The 17448-nt window shown below is 37.2% G+C and overlaps 1 protein-coding gene and 1 long non-coding RNA gene across 4 annotated transcripts in view; both read left to right on the plus strand.

Moving 5' to 3' along the window:
* Positions 1 to 88: 88 nt before the first annotated feature.
* fig4a (FIG4 phosphoinositide 5-phosphatase a) overlaps positions 89 to 17448 on the plus strand; it is a 59448-nt gene continuing 42088 nt past the window's right edge. For 2 of the 3 annotated variants that reach the window (XM_085132828.1, XM_085132831.1), the window contains exons 1-10: positions 89 to 303; positions 448 to 563; positions 2893 to 2991; positions 4008 to 4131; positions 8398 to 8554; positions 9424 to 9474; positions 10098 to 10261; positions 11025 to 11153; positions 13273 to 13373; positions 14725 to 14887. In XM_085132828.1, the coding sequence (XP_084988954.1) occupies positions 501 to 563; positions 2893 to 2991; positions 4008 to 4131; positions 8398 to 8554; positions 9424 to 9474; positions 10098 to 10261; positions 11025 to 11153; positions 13273 to 13373; positions 14725 to 14887 (1051 nt within the window). In that variant the 5' untranslated portion in view covers positions 89 to 303; positions 448 to 500. The remainder of the gene's footprint in view (positions 304 to 447; positions 564 to 2892; positions 2992 to 4007; positions 4132 to 8397; positions 8555 to 9423; positions 9475 to 10097; positions 10262 to 11024; positions 11154 to 13272; positions 13374 to 14724; positions 14888 to 17448) is intronic. The other variant, XM_085132830.1, reaches the window with a different exon arrangement.
* On the plus strand, positions 4138 to 5793 carry LOC146501656 (uncharacterized). Its single transcript, XR_014869346.1, has 2 exons — positions 4138 to 4358; positions 5690 to 5793. It is a non-coding gene; the product is annotated as an uncharacterized LOC146501656 (long non-coding RNA).

Raw genomic sequence — 17448 nt, forward strand, 5'->3', positions numbered from 1 at the left:
AGCCGCTGCAAATTCAAATGCAAAGACAGTAAACCAATGTATCAATCGCATTTTCAGTCCTTCGAGCTTTTTGACTTTGCGAGGCACCGTACGACCCGACAAGCAAAGTCATTCATGACAGTCACCTGACTAAAACAAATTCAACTCCAACATGCTAACGGGATACACTGGGCAGAGTACAGATGCATTTTAACTGCTGTTAAGTGAAGCGTTTACAGTATTTGTTGTGACTGCATGGGGAGATGTATATTGTCATCAATGAAGACCATTTGTGGTTAATCATACAAGCTAAGTGGATGAATGGTGAGTGATGTTAGCTAGGAAGTACTGAGGGGAAAAAAGTAAGCTATATACATGAACACATTTGTTAAATATGCTGGCTCGTCATTTTATAATATGAAAAAATTAATGTAACAACATTCATTTCTTTTCACTTTCGCTTTGTAGCTCCTCTGTAGCCTCTTCCAGACTGTGACTGTTGAACAATTCAAGAATAGAAAATGCCTCAATCAGCGGCTATCATCGGTGGGATCCAGCGACTGATTCTGTACGAGACCAGAGCAGTAAGTCTTTACATGAGCCCTTAATGTCACCATTTCTTCATAAAGTCCAATTCACCTGGGCAGTTTACAACTACACGCGATGACAGTTCTTTAAACTGCGCTGTTTCTCCATTTTGCTAAGCTTCCTTAAGGTGTTTTCAGGAATAGTACTCCGGGTTTCTTGAAGTACATTCAAAACTCTTTAGATGGTGGTTGTCTTTTGTTGTGTCGTGTTGTTGTGCTGTGCACGCCGCTTCAGTAGTGTTGAGGTCCGGTGTTTTTGACGAGGCCTATTTATGACTGATGGTATTCAGTTGTGTGCGTGTTTTCTATCTAGGGTCAGGTGAGTGTGTCAGGTGTTTGTGGGATTTTTCCCCCCCTGTTTCTTAAGGACGCGACTTTCAGATATTGTCTTCTGCTGTCGATATTTCTTAGGTCTGTCAGTTCTTCTTTTGTTCAGTTTCCTCAATTATTTTAAGCCACACTGCACAGATCTTTAGCAATCATGTTGTTTGTGCAAAAATAGCTTGACTGGAATAAAATACTATCTTATATTTTGCATTTTTTCAAGGTTTGGTTAAAAGAAATTTGTGACAGAATGCAACAGTATTGAAGTGTCTAAAGATACAATTTAAAATGGGTTCTTTACAAAGTTGTCTGTTATATGTAAATAATTCATTCCTTGAGTTAGGTGCTTTTTCTATGCTTGAATGATTCATAGGTCAAGTGGCTTAACAGACAAAATAAATCTCCAGAAAATAGACTGAAAATGAGTGAAAAAGCAGCTGATGTCTAGAGAGGAACTTGAATTTGTACATTAAAACCTGGAGAACTTTTGCTCAAGAAGATTTTTAAAAATTACAACATGTTTTCATCTGCTTAGAAGGAAAACAAATAAGGGGTGGCTGAAGGCTTTCAGACAAGACCATACTTAAGACATATGTGCTTACTGGGAAAATGCTCAAAGGTTCATAAAATGATATTGCTCAATTTTTGTGCCTAATACATAAATGCCACAAACTTGATATATATTCAGGACAATCACTGTCTTTGAAGAACCATGATAAAGACACTGTGGTACAATTGTTCATTTAAGACAGCCAAAACCTATAACCTATTACCTTTTTTTTTTTTTTTAAAGTGCTCTCTAGTCTTTGGTTCAAGAGTTCTATAGTTGATCTGGGAAAATATTTGGGACACTAGTGTACACGCTACATGTACACTAGATGGCAGCAAAAGCTGCAGGTGACATCCATGAGGTCATTAAAGAGAATGTGTGTGATAATTATCTGGACATTAAATTGGTGAATTAGATTTTGGCAGTTAAAATTAGTTTTCTTTAGCTTCTTTTGGCTGGAGTTTTTATTTTTTTTATTTTTTTAAATATTAGATGTATGTTCCTGAGAGGTAGAGTGTCTATGTTACTTTCTTTGCTGCGTATTCTAATAGTATCATGTTTTCAACTGTTGCTGCATTTCACCAGCTGTGATCATGCTTGGTTTAAATGTGTGCTTAAACTGGGTTTCGGTTTGCTGTTCCCATTTGCTACAAATATTTAGACACAAAGGCAAGTAAACATTTGTCTTATTTGATTTATAATTTCTTATTGAACCTCTGCTGAACAGTGCACGTGCAGGCTTTCTGTTACAGACAAAAAGGGTTAAATTAGATACTGGAAAGGCTGGAACAGGAAAAAAAATGCTCCAATGGTTGCTGAGTGTACTGATACAGGATGTTCCAATTCAACACTCTTTAGTGGACTGAAAATCTTGGGCCATTTTGCAACCCTGAATGAGAAAAGCAATGACCTAAAAGAAAGATGCAAGGAAGACACACATCTTGACAAAAAGAACATTGTAAAAATGTAACTTGTGATGAAATATGCGCTGTGCCTGCATGTGCTCTGCACTGTATGCCGTATTATTCCAGTCTGTGTTTTTAAGATATCGCCTTTAGTTGAATACATACTTGAGTGTAATTTCACAAATTTCAGACACACTGATTCTTACTCAGGCTATTCACTGTGGAAATAAAATGTTTTATTATAGGAAAAAAAGAAATTCAAGTTTGACTTCAACAGTGGTGCTGCAATGCAGGAATCTGACTTGTCATTGGATTGATTCTATGTCTATTAAATACATATCTGCTCTTGGGTGAAGTCTGAATTGGTCCCAAGTCAACATCATCCAGGACAAAGCTGCAGTCCACAAAGTTAGAAGACCGTATGCAAGATTCCTTCTATGCATTTATCACCACATGCAGCTGTGAAAGGTTAAGGTTGCAAAGACTCTTCTGATAATAGGCTCCAAATGCATTGCAGCACTCACTTGACTTGTCATTTTATTTTCAGAGGTATTTTTTGGTTGGGAGCAATCATGCACAGACCAAACATCGAGTCCTAAAGATTGACCGCACAGAACCCAAGGACCTCGTTATAATTGACGATAAGGTAAGTGACGACTTTCCACGAGTTAAATTTTAATGTATATTCTTATGTAATACACAAGAAACATGCCTAAGGGGGGAATTGTGCAATCACTCAGCTGATGTGAAGTGTGCTGCTGATGAGAGTTTGGCTGCGTTCACACCCTTTTCTTATTACCAGGATCTATGAGCTGGTTTTTGATTTGTTTGTTTGTGTTGCGGGTAATTATCCTTCTGATGCAATTATTATGAAGCATCCATTAATAAATATTCATCACCCAACAGTCTCATTCCAAAAGATATTAAAATGACATCAGAAAACGGTGTGTTTTCAATTTTATTGGCATTGTGTAGTATTGTACTTGGATGCATGGATAATTTAATGAGTTGCTAGGGAGGTTTTAAAGCTAGAAATACTCCCTTGTCTTTTAGTTTTTACATAAGAAGTGAAGACTGTGGAATAAAAGAGTTTGATAGAAGTCCTAAATTAATTTTTTCCCCACAAGATAACAGAATGAGAATTATTGCAATCTATAGAATCGTGCACTTAAAACAAATGCAGTAGCATACAGCACACAGTACATTACTACGTTTCTCTTTGGGGTCTGTGCAAATTGTAAAGCTTATTATGTAAATGAGATGGGGGTTTTTGTAGATGAAATGCACGCAAAGCTACTCTTTAGTTATTTAACATTTCAGAACCAATGCAGAAAGCAGCCGATCTATTTTCAGACTAATTGCCTCACTGGCAGTCAATCTAATCCCTTTTGTAGAAAATTTGGGCCATTGATTAAACAGGGACTGTTATTCATTTACCTGCTATTGCACAGAAAATAAAGACGTCTTAATAGTTCTGACTGAAGCCATTAGTCACCCGCAAGCAGCACATTTAAGTCACTTTTGTCAGAACACAGCTTTATATATTTTAGTGTTGATTTTTAGATGGAAATCAGATAGGATTAGGTGGCTAATTAATAAACTAAACGTTATAAACTCTTCTAATGTGTATTTAATACAGTACATGCATGTGTGTGTTTCCAGCATGTGTATAACCAGCAAGAGGTAAGGGAGTTGCTGGGCCGACTGGACCTGGGCAACCGGACTAAGATTAGTCAGAAGGGTTCCTCTGGCCTGTCCAGGACTGTCTCAGCTTTTGGCATTGTGGGTGAGTACATTTCCTCCACTCAATGGCAAAGCAACAGTCATTGCAGTTCAGAATAATGTGAGAATCTACCTCATCTCCAAAGTCTACAGTTGGGTGTGTTGGCCTAGTTTTTCCATTATTACTGCAAAATAAAAGAACACCTGGGAGTATGTTGCAAACCACTGTAATAGTTCACAGCTTTTTCACGTGTTTTCTGCCATTATGTTTTTTAACATGTGTAACACGTTGTACAAAAAGATCCGGCCCCCAAATGTTATTAATTTGCAATTTTTTTCAATAGTGGCTATATTTAAAAAGATAAAATAGAATTATGCAACACTTAATTCTGTTACTGACCACTACTAACTCTTTAACACCTTTATGAATGTTTAATTGGGTACAAAAATGAAAAACCACAGAAGGAAGGTCCTGAGCTTAATTCCACCATCAGGACGTGGTCTTTCTGTGTGGAGTTTGCATGTTCTCCCCGTGTTTGCGTGGGTTCTCCCCGTGTTTGCGTGGGTTCTCCCCGTGTTTGCGTGGGTTCTCCCCGTGTTTGCGTGGGTTCTCCCCGGGTACTCCAGCTTCCTCCCACAGTCCAAAAACATGCAGTAGTGGGGATAGGTTAATTGGTCAATCTAAATTGCCCATAGGTGTGAATCTGTGAGTGAATGTGAGTGCAAATGGTTATCTGTGTCTGTGTGTTAGCCCTGCGACAGACTGGCGACCTGTCCAGGGTGTACCCCGCCTCTCGCCCTATGACAGCTGGGATAGGCTCCAGCACCCCCCGCAACCCTGGAAAGGATTGCGGGGGGATTGCAGTTTTTTATTTTTTATTTTTTTTAATTTTTAATTTTTGTTCCAAATAAACTACCTAGTAAGCTAGCTATCGATCATCATTTTTCACCTCAAATACCATCATATCATAGTACCCATAATGACAAAGTAAAATAAGTTTGTTTGAAACTCTTGCAATTGAAAAAAAATAAAATAAAACAAAAAGCAAAAATATAGAATGCACATAAATATTCACTCTTTGCCATCACAATCATCATGTTTTCCCTGATCATCTGTCAGATTTTTTTACATTTTGATAGGAGTCCACTTAAATTCAGTTAACTGGACATTATTTAGAAAGTCACACACCTGTCTATATAAGGTCCAAATGGCTGAAAATGTCAGAGCACAAAACAAGCCACAAGGTCCAAGAAATTGTCTGACATCTGAGACAAGATTTTATCGAGGCACAGACCTGGGGAAGTGTACAGAAACATTTCTGCAGCATTGAAGGTCCCAGTGAGCACCAAGCCCTCCATCATTATATGTGGAAGAGGTTTGGAGGACTCTTCCTAGAGCTTACTGCCCGGCCAGTCTGAGCGATCAGGGTAAAAGGGCCTTACTCAAGGAGGTCATCAAGAACCTGATGGTCACTCTGACAGAGCTCCAGCATTTCTCTGTGGAGAGAGGAGAACCTTCCAGAAAGACAGTCAGACCAGTCAGATCTATGTGGTTGAGTGGCTAGACAGAAGCCACTCTTCAGTGAAAGACACATGACAGTCCACCTGGATTTTGCCAAAAGGCACTTGAAGAACTCTCAGACTATGAGAAATAAAATTATGTAGTCCAATGAAACAAAGATTGAGCGTCATGTCTGGAGGAAACCAGGCACCACTCATCACCTGCCCAGTACCATCCCTACAGTTAGCCATGGTGGTGCTGTGGGGGTGTTTTGCTGCAGTCAGGGTGGAGGGAAAGATGAACGAGAGATCTGAAAATGACTGTACATTGATGTTCAACCTGGACCGTGAGAGGTTCTGCAAAGAAGAATGGGAGAAACTACCCAAACATAAGTGTGCCAAATTTGTAGCATCATATTCAAAAAGACTTGAGGGTATAATTGCTGCCAACTTCAACAAAGTAGTTCTGTGGACATTTCCATTTTCTGCCAAAGAATGCAAAAAAAAAAAAAGCTGAGTAATTTCCCCGAGCTTCTTGCGGTGGCAGTAATACATCTAAGATATACTATTGCTATTCTATATAAATTTAATTCTAAAGTAGTATGTTAAGATTTAAATGATTGTCATCTTGAGGCAGCAGACTGTGTCAGTCACCCTGACACAGACAGTTGTTTGTCGTCGGCTTGAATAAATTAGATACTTCCCCCACCCCCGACCCCAATGACATCTTTGTTCACAAGCCATCATTTTGCTATTATGTAATAAAAGTGTGATGTAGCCATGTAGGGTACAAAGTGTATTCTAAGAGGCCTTTTGCCCGGGAGCTTTCTTATTACAGTACAAAATGAATATGATTAGCGTAAGTATATTTTTATTTGCAGGTTTTGTCAGTCTGACCCATCTCCTCCAGGAAGAAGGACAGGATACTCATAAGTGTTGTTTAATCTTACACAGGGTTATTGCTTCTCAGTCATTATGCAATTATGCAGAAAAAAATACAAAAACCTTTGATAATGTAGACACACTAGCACACCATTACTTTGAATCTGTCACGTGAATGTTCATGAGTGAAACAGAACTTCTTATTTCAAAGGTTTTACCTAATTAGTTTATGAAACGGAATATTTTTGGTTAACTTGAACTGCAGCGTTTTGCAGATTAAGTACAAGCCACTTCAAAGTATAACTTTAAGAGTCCTTAGTGTGTGTGTATATGTGTAGTATGTATGTTGCACTTACCAATTCAACACATTTTTTTCATCCAACTTGGATGTCAGGCCACTTTCTAGTTTGAAGTAACAAATTATTAAAGTTAGCTAATGTTAATTAACTTGTGACAAATTCACTAACTAATCATATAACTAATTAGATACCACTACTTAGGCGGCATCATTTGCCATTGTTGGTTATCATTTGTCATTGATCAGTTATTTTAGATTAGTTGCTCAGGTTGTGTTTGTCTTCAAGTGAGAAGAAATCTGTTACACTACAAGTGAAGTGGGAAACTGTTCAGTGGGATTCTCAATATACAGTGGCTTGCAAAAGTATTCGACCCCCTTGAACTTTTCCACATTTTGTCACATAACAGCCACAAACATGAATCAATTTTATTGGAATTCCACCTTGTCTTGATAGGTTTACAGTTGTACCATACTCCTTCCATTTCTGAATGATCGCTTGAACAGTGCTCCGTGGGATGTTCAAGGCTTGGGAAATCTTTTAGTAGCCTAAGCCTGCTTTAAATTTCTCTATAACTTTATCCCTGACCTGTCTGGTGTCTAAAGCCAATCGAGAATCTGTGGCAAGATCTGAAAACTGCTGTTCACAAACGCAGTCCATCTAATCTGACTGAGCTGGAGCTGTTTTGCAAAGAAGAATGGGCAAGGATTTCAGTCTCTAGATGTGCAAAGCTGGTAGAGACAAACCCTAAAAGACTGGCAGCTATAATTGCAGCAAAAGGTGGTTCTACAAAGTATTGACTCAGGGGACTGAATAATTACGCACACCCCACTTTTCAGTTATTTATTTGTAAAAAATGTTTGGAATCATGTATGATTTTCTTTCCACTTCTCACGTGTACACCACTTTGTATTGGTCTTTCACGTGGAATTCCAATAAAATTGATTCCTGTTTGTGGCTATAATGTGACAAAATGTGGAACAGTTCAAGGGGGCCGAATACTTTTGCAAGCCACTTTAAGAACTGTATAAACTGGAAAAAAATGAATTAATATCCAATTAAGTTAAATAACACTAATGAATCAAAATATTTACATAGTAAAATTATGACTTTATGCATCACAATGTCATATACAAATAAATGTATATCTTTGACTGCTATTGTGCCATACTTTCCTTTATTAGTTTTACTCTTTGTAAATATGTGGAATAAGAGTAGTAGTAGTATAAGATGTTTGATTTTAGCAGGGCATACTTACATAAACTGTGTTTATCTTTGTAAGATATTATTAAAAACATACAGACATTGTCTGCATTATTTTCTAAATGTCACAGATGGAAAAATAGCTCATATGATGCTGAAAGCAAATCATTGACTCTGTTTGCATGATGTTTTCTGGGTCAAAATTTCAAAGCGTAAATGGAGCAAATTACATGGTTAATATTGTCAAATATGACACACATACATTCACTATCCACCTCCGCAAGTGGAGCGATTCACTTGTTTGTCCTGTCAAAACTGTAGCTGATTGGCTGGCAACAATAAAGTTGACCTACAAATCAACTTGTTTTGAGCCACACTACATGTTGCTGGAAAGGAAATTCCATTTGATGAGATTGTTGTAAAAGATTTAAAACTTTCCTTTTTGCCAGGATTTGTGCGTTTCCTAGAGGGGTACTACATCGTGTTGATCACGAAGCGCAGAAAGATGGCTGATATTGGGGGCCACTCCATCTACAAAATTGAAGACACCACTATGATCTACATTCCCAATGACTCAGTCAGAGTTACACACCCCGATGAAGCAAGGTATTGTGTTACTCTGTCTCCCATTTATTACCTTGAGGCCACTGTATTTAAGTACATTATTGTATGATTTTATTAATTCTGAGTATGGAAATTTTCAGAAATAACAAAATATCTTGAAATGCATTTATAGCAACAAAAACAACAACAACAACAAAACACTTACTCTCTTCTGCTCACACCCACAGTTGTAGTCTGGCCAAAAATAGTGTTGTCATACAGAATGTACAAAATAGGAAAAAAATAACAACAAAAAAACCCCACAAAACAAAACACAAAGGCTGACTCATCCACTACCAGTGGACAAGGACTGAAGCTTTTCTAATAGTGGCTTGAAAAAAAAATCCATCATTGCACACATGTACACAATTTTAGTGTGAAAACATTATTTGGCCACTCGACTGAGGAAAAGGTGTATCAGGTATTTATAAACCACCCAAAATCCCCAAATTGTATAACACAGTGGAAAGTATGACAAAAGAGGAAGAATCTCTCAAAGCTAAAGAAATATTGATGAGTGCATTGTTATATAGTATAATAATAGCATTCCTATTATTATATATACTATATATATTATATGCTAGTATGGTCACCGCTTGTCAAGTTGTAACTATTTGTTCTCTTTGATTCATTAGTTTAACTTTCTAGTGCAGCAATGCAAGTCTTGTTGCTTAGTAGCCATCTTGAAATACACCCAAACATTTATTTGGTTGTTATTTTGAGGCTCTGTCCACTGTTGACAAGTTAACCACTGTTTTTGCTATTGCTGTGCATTTCAGTTCAGGAGTACCTGAATGCAGTAGATGCAATGATAACTGTTTCACTGGATGTGCAAATTAAAAATGTTTTTAAAAATAGATTTCTTCTTACAGGTATCTCAGGATCTTTCAGAATGTGGACCTTTCCAGCAACTTCTACTTCAGGTAAGACAGTTTGTTATTCCAAACTCTCACTATTAGAAGGATACAGTAACTTGTATATGCACAAATTATGTCAGATTATAAATGCTGTTAACAAGGGGGTTTTCAGCACATACCCTCTAGGCTTATTTAGTACAACGGCCCTTTGAATTTTACAATATCGCATCACACCAGACTAAACACGTGTACCGATGCCCTGCTCAGCTTGAAGGCTAGGAACAACTAAAAAGCATTTCTTGACCTTGTGGCCTTGGTTGGGAAAGGAACTCTGGCTATAGCCTGGAGATTTCATTTGATAATATGAATCATTTTGTAACAGTTTTTGCAGTATTAAAGATGATAAGAGGGGGAAAAAGCCTTTCCAGTCAGGAAAATTATCTCAGAGGTTTGAAATGAGTGATTTGCTAATCACTCATCTGATTTTATAGTATTTTAAAACACCAACATAACTGCCGAAAGATATGTAAAATATTGTGTTTATGTTATAAATTTGCATTGCATTATGGTTTTACTAATATGTGGGAAAAAAATAATTTCTGTAAGTGTATAAAGTGTTGCTTGGTGTAATAATGGTGTGCAGCACAGGTTGTACTTGATTCATATGACTTTGCTTTTATGCTCTTTAGTTACAGCTATGACCTGAGCCACTCACTGCAGTACAACCTGACTTTGCTGCAGAGACCTTATGAACAATGGTCTTCAGCAGCTTCCTCTACTGAGGAAGAGGTACACACACAGAGCAAGCAGGACAGCTTTGACATCTTTGAAGATGAGGGTTTACCTACAAAAGGTGAGAGGACTTTATCTATATTCCTTTCATTTCTTTTCTTCATTGTATTGGCTGGGGAGGAGCTCGGTAGGAGACACAAAACTATGATTTCAGTCAGGAGATGGAATACATGTTGTACCTGAATTATATACAGTTGAGTCCATAATTTGTTATTTATTTATTCAAAAAATGCTGTGGTAGTGTACAGGGGTAAAACCACAAAATATATGGAATTTGCATATATGATTGCTAGTGAAACAGCATTACTATTGTTTATTGGTAGTGTGTGACTGCTGATAGAAGTGGGAGAATAAATTGTGAATTGTACAGGGTTTTACTCTCTGCTCAGATTCAGACACATGCTGCAAAACTGATCAGACTGCAAATGGTTAATGATCAAAAAAGTATATTGCTCAGAGCTTCTCAAGCCAAAGAAATAGGATATTCTTCAATGGACAAATCAGTCAGCTGATCTTAACCCAAGAGAATATACTTTCCATTTATTGAATACAAGTCCAAATGCAGTGAGATTCAGCAACTTAAGGTGGCTACATTAAAACCTAACATACCATTAAACCTTTAAAGTCACAGATACTCTATTTGGGAAATACTTTTATATTCATTGACACAGGATTCGTGCCATTTATGACATATTGTGTAGTATACCAGTAGATAAAATTAATCAGTTATATAACTATCACTAAATGTGATCTTTATGGTCTGATGAGCGTGACTGATACCAGTCCAGAAAAATGCTTCAGTCTTCTTTTTGTCCTCTCTACAGTGGTTTATGGCCTTTACAACGAGCCTTACTACAAATATGTATGGAACGGGAAGCTCCTGGAGCGAGTCAAGGACATAGTGCATCATGACTGGCTTATGTATATAATCCATGGATTTTGTGGCCAGTCCAGTATCCTTTGAGCATCAGCTGTTTTTATAGAATTATTTAGTGTTTCCTTTTTAATTGCCATGACACACTTGCTATGCTTTTTATGGAAACCATAAAGGACTATCCTCAAGGTTAGTACCTTTAGTGCAGCGGTCCCCAACCACCGGGCCATAGACCCGTACCGGTCCGTAAGTCATTTGGTACCGGGCCGTGACAGTTGAGGCTCGGGTGTGAAATTTATGGTTTTCAGGGTTTTTATTGTTAACTCTGTTTCCCTGGGTCTTTTTCTGTGTTGTAGTTGTGTGTCTTATTTTGAAAGGAATATTTTTTCGTTACCATAGTAACCAGAGAGCATTAAGGGGTAGAGAGGAGGATGTTACTCAATGTTGTTGGCACATTTCAAGAGGACGCTGCTAATAAAGTTGCACAATTACACCGTGAATTTGCGCTTATTATTGTATTTACAAAATACCACTGTTTTTGTCTTGGTCGTATCATTTTATTTTGTTGTATTTATCCGTGACACCTTAAAGGTCGGTCCGTGAAAATATTGTCTAACATTTAACTGGTCCGTGGTGCAAAAAAGGTTGGGGACTGCAGCTCTAGTGCATTCTTTTAAGTAATAAAGTTAGTGCCATGTTGAGACTTTGTTGGGATGCATCTGTCAGCACTGATCATTTTAACCAACCACATAGATGCAGCTGCATGCCAGGGAGTCTGTGTCTTTGATTTTCTTTTTTTCCCTTTTTGTCACAGCAAAAAGAACAGGGAACTGCTGTTATTTTTATTTATTTTTAACGGTAAAAGATTGCTTATTTGAAAAATTAAGCGAATAACTGATTACTCCATGTGTGAAAGTACACCCAACACTACAGAAGACTCTCACATTGTTATCCTTTGTCGATACTTCTCATCTCTCATTCGCAGCACCACTTGTTGAACTGTGCTCAGCCCCCACCAGATCACGTGGATTACACTGTGAGAGAGGCTGTGTGATTCATCACAGAACTGCACAAGCAATTATTTGGTTTTTAGGGATTTAACAAAGCAAATATCAGAGCGTATCAGGTATGCATACACGGGCACTTTCAGAAGTGCTCGGGCTGTTATCTGCAGGGAGAAACAACACTGTGCATATTAAACAGATGAGTTACACGTGCTTCTTCCTGGAGACGTGCCTGTGTTTTGTATGAATTATGAATACTTTTTTTTTTTTTGGTTTGTTTATGAGCTTCAGTCCTTTAGTATCATTTTCTTTGAAGTTTTGAGTACACACCAGCGAATTTTCTCTCCATTAATAAATTCTCCTGGATTTCTTTTTATTCATTTATTTTTTGTGGTATTGATGCAGGGGTAACTGCTGCAGAGGGACTTTGCACTTGATTACCTCTGATTTATGAGAGTAAAAGTCAGCCTCAGGTTCAGTTTTCAAATTTTAGTCATTCACCATTGTGTCTCGTTAAGCAATCTTTCCTTATTTTTGTTCAGCCAATATTAATAACATTAATGGATGTTCAATATACAAATACTTTCAAGCCAGATTTATCTTGTTTTTTTGTCTTTAGCTACATTCTGTGAGTCTTCTGCAGATAAACACAGAAGTGCAATAATTTAATATGCAATCAGGCCTGTTGCTGTTGTCTCCCTCTTTAGGCAGCCTGCTGCCGCTGTGGCAGTGTGTGGGTGTTTTGAGTTTATCAAATTCCTGGAAATTGTTTGGCATTCAGTCCTCTTTTCTGAGTGGATGAAAGGGCCACTGGGTGCAACAAGAGGAGACTCACCAGATAGGAAATATGCAAAACCTTTTAGCAGATGGGAAGACACAGAAATGCACTAAAAAAAGATGTGGAATGGTTCAATCACGAGCTATACGTAAGGTTTCTTATTGGTTTCTTAATATTGGTAGAGGTGGGATAAATCGGAAATAAATATATTTCCCAGGTTCATATTCTGACTACAAGTGAAACTGTCATCATTAAGAGCTAATGTCAAAGCATGACTGCTATGAATGAAATACAATTTTAAAAAAGATTTTTCTTTACGTTTTACTAATAATATGCATTTGTTTCCACAGGTCATTGTTAGGCTTTTAGGTCTATATTGGTATTATTATTATTTTTCCTTTACCAACCACCTACAGAACTTCTGATCTATGGCCGACCGGTTCACATCACCCTGATTGCCAGGCGCTCCAGCAAATTTGCTGGCACCCGTTTCCTCAAAAGGGGAGCCAACTGTGAGGTACAGAGGTTACCAGGGTAACTCGGAGGAACAGATAGTAGAGGGTGGCATCAGGGCCACAAAACAGATTGAGATGACTCAGGTTAATCACAGGGGGTTAATTGGACACACTTTCTCTTTTTGGAATGGGAGTGAGTGTCTTTGAGATGGGATGTTGTTCAGTTATATCCTTTTTTTCTGTAGGTAAAGAAGATGAAGAGCTTGCTTGTCCAAATATGTAACAAAATATGTAACAAAAAATCCCCCGACAATTTCTAGTATTTACTGTTCACATGACTGTAATATGAAGACTGAGAATGAGGAAGGTAATTGCAGACCGAATGTTAGAAGTCTAATATTAGAATGTTAGATGAAGAACATAGACATAGACTTTATTAATCCCACAGTGGGGAAATTCACATGATACAGCAGCACAAGAGTCAGTACAAAAAAGAAGTGAATTAGAGCTATATTATAAAAAAAATAGCAATAGAAATGAAAAATAATTACATTTTTTAAAAAGCCAAAAAAACTGTACACCAGTAATTTCTGTTACTGGTAAAATGGTTGTTACACAGTAAATAAACTCAAATCATTTTTTTCATATGTACATATACATACATAAAGTGCAGTGGGAGTGTTTATATAATATATACAGGTAAGTTGTATGTTCAGTTTTGAAATGTTTGCCATGTGAAAGGTGAAGAAACACTTTGTTATCTTATGATAAACTACAGTCCTGTGTAAAGCTTTGAGCCTCTGCTCATTGGTTCACAAGGCGATGGCATCGTAATTTTTACATTAATCTTGAGCAAAAGCTCTTCAAGCTTTCTGAAGTTCTTGCAAAGTTTTTCTGTCCATTCTTCAGTATAGCAGTGAATGTCTACAGCCATCTATAAAACACACGAGAGGTGGTTTTAGTGCTGCATTTTAGTCATCATGTCAAAATTGATGGAATTATGAACACAGAAAAGTGCTATGTTATTTGGATCCGTCATGCAGTACCATCTGGAAAGCATCTGATTGGCAACGGCTTCATTTTTCTAGCATGACAATGATCCCAAACACACTGCTAATGCAGTGAAAACATACCTGGGTAGAAAAACATCACGGACCTTAACATTACTGAAGTAATGTGAGATTATCCTTACAGAGCAAAAAACAGCGAACACCCAAAGAATAGCTCTGAATGTTCTTCAACAAGCCTGAAGAACCACTCCTGTAGACTACATAAAGAATTTAATTTATATAATTGTATTATAATAATTGTTTCATGTTCTCTAAAGACATGTTCTTGGGGTTCCCAATCATGCCGAAGTTTATAATTTCTTTTTTGCTTTTCTCATTTCTTGTTTTATTTTGTTTTTTTCAGGGGGATGTGGCTAATGAGGTAGAGACTGAACAGGTCGTCCATGACGCCTCAGTTATGTCTTTCACAGCAGGGAGTTACTCCTCATATGTCCAGGTGCGAGGCTCTGTCCCACTCTACTGGTCCCAGGACATTTCCACCATGATGCCAAAACCCCCTATTCGATGTAAGATTTCTTCTTTACACTTCAGCATCAGCAGCTTTTGTTGTAGGCTGAAATATGTAACATGTGGTGAACTGTATATGTATTATTTTTGTCTTTTGATACTTCAGAATAAGTCATTGAAGAAAAGCTACATTAAAATAAGAGAATATATGTAGAGTATACTGAGGCCATTCCTTTCAACTATTGGCAAAAGATTAAAAAAAAATAAGACTGTGAAGGCAGGATGGCCCCTTTTGGCTTCAGCTTTGTATCCATCCTATTTCATTATAAGCAGGATAAAAACACAAAGCCGTGGCCAGAGGGAGGTGATTAGGTACCGAGACTGACGGTGAGGACAGCTCTGTGTGTGGGGGTATACACACAGGAATAGACTGGTGTTTGCATGTGTACAATGCCTGTATTAGATTGTAATCTTTTTTTCTTTTGGTTTGCCCTTTAATTCATCCTCAGGTGACATTTACCTGTGAAAGATAGACACTGAGCATGTCCCTAAGATCCCTCCGTGTGTCATCTTCCCTCATCGTCCTGCTTCCACTTTGATCCTTCAAGACGGTCCTTATCTGACATTTCCTAAATGTTTCCCCAACCCTTCCACCATCAGTTTAACATTTGACCTGTTTATGTGTGTTAACAGTTTTCTCAGTGCATGGCATACTTTTTCCCTTCCATCATATTTTTGCCTCCACTGAGGAGAAGTAATATGCCATTTAATTAAGTAGTTGACGCAAACTAGTAGTTTAGTTTGTTGAGTCTTTAATCCTGTTCCCAATAGGTCTACTATTACTGGGGATTTCATTTTTAATAATTAAAAACAGTTTAAGATCAATTTTAAAATTAAAATCACTTCTAAATTAAAATCATTATTTGTTCCAGCTGGACTTTATTTTTGTACATTTCACATCTTTGTGCTTCCTGAGCCTGCTTGATTTTGAGTTAGGTGAAATTAAACAGCTGTCCTGCTCACATTAGCCCTGGACATTAGCCCATTAGACTGGAGAGAAAGACATCTTCACTGGTGCATAAATGTTTATAGAAAAATTATTTTTAAATAAATTATTGGTGTGCCAGTATAGCTTGCTTTCATTGATGGTACAACAAATGAAACTCAAAAATCAGTTTTATTTGTTTCTATTTAATAATATAGGTTATTATTATTGTGGAACCTTTCATATTAAATAACTGTCCGTCTCCAGGTCACTTATGTTGGTCAAAACAAATATGTTCTCTGTGGTAGGCTGATACACACATTTATTGATTGGACCATAATCTAAATTTTACCTAGGGCATCAAATTGACTTGGCTCTAATCAAAAACAGAACAAATCTTGGAATACTTGAAGTGGTCTGAAGAGCTTAAAATGCACTTTTGGGTATTGGATCAATCTCCTTAATAAATAAATGACCAGCATGTGACATTTTTGTCACATATGTTTAGTTGGGTTCTCTTTACTTACTTTTAGGACCTATATGGAAATCAGTTGATATTTTTTCTGTTTTTCTGCTGAAATTTTAAAGGGATCACAAATATCCAAGCCCATTGTCGTAGCTGAATCTAGGTCAACAATGTAGCTAAGAGATATACTGGACTCAGTGCATGTAGAGTAGAGAGCGTCTATATTACACAATGCATCGCTCCTTGCCCCATCTCTGATATGTCAAGACTCATTATTGCATAATTGAATCCTTTAGGAGATGACCTTAGTTGACCGCTGAAGGAAAGTCACCAATGTCATTATCCAAACTCCCCTCCCAAGATGCACAATCGCTTTACATAAACTATCATCCTTTGAGGTGTGAGCAGTGGAAAACACGACGATTAAATGGTTTTGGGGAGAAGCTGAAAAAGGTGACATTTAATTTATCAGTTCTGACACACAAGCAGCTCTGTGGGATGAACTGCAGCACGATCTGACCTATTTTCTTAAGTCTCCTTTCTGGCAGCCGCACTAGTCCAATTTGGCAACATGTGTGCAGGTGTGGGGTTGAGCATTAGTGGCAAGTAGAAGCTGTAAATGTGCTTTTTAAAAGGAACATTTAATAGAAAATTTAAAATGCAAAGGTTCAGTGCGGTGTTAAAGGTCGTCTGTTAAAATAGTCACGTGGAAAAGTTTTAAACTCAAAAAGAAAAGTATAGACACAAAAAATGTTAAGAATACTTACTTGATTAAGAATAATCTAATCAAGTACTTTTACATTTTAATCAAAAAAATAATTATGTGCTTTATTGTTTTCTGTTTTTTAATTGTAAACCAGTTAATTTGGAAATTAATGGATAACAACAATATTTAAATTTTGACATGAAAAGTATAATTTCAATTAAAGAGCTTGCACACAAAGGTGTATTAACGGTTACAAAAACATTAAAGATGATTTTGGTAATTACCAGTACTGTTAATTTATGGTTGTGACATAAAACAAACATTGGGTGCTGATCTAATACATTTCTTAAGCCCTTTATGTAGCAGAAATATTTTTAAAAACACATGCAGAATTGGGCTTGGTCTAAATTGTTTGTATCCCTTCTTGTAAATCCTGGATTTACTCCATGATGTTATGCCAGGG

Source organism: Neolamprologus multifasciatus, chromosome 15, assembly GCF_963576455.1.
Source record: "Neolamprologus multifasciatus chromosome 15, fNeoMul1.2, whole genome shotgun sequence".
NCBI lineage: Eukaryota > Metazoa > Chordata > Actinopteri > Cichliformes > Cichlidae > Neolamprologus > Neolamprologus multifasciatus.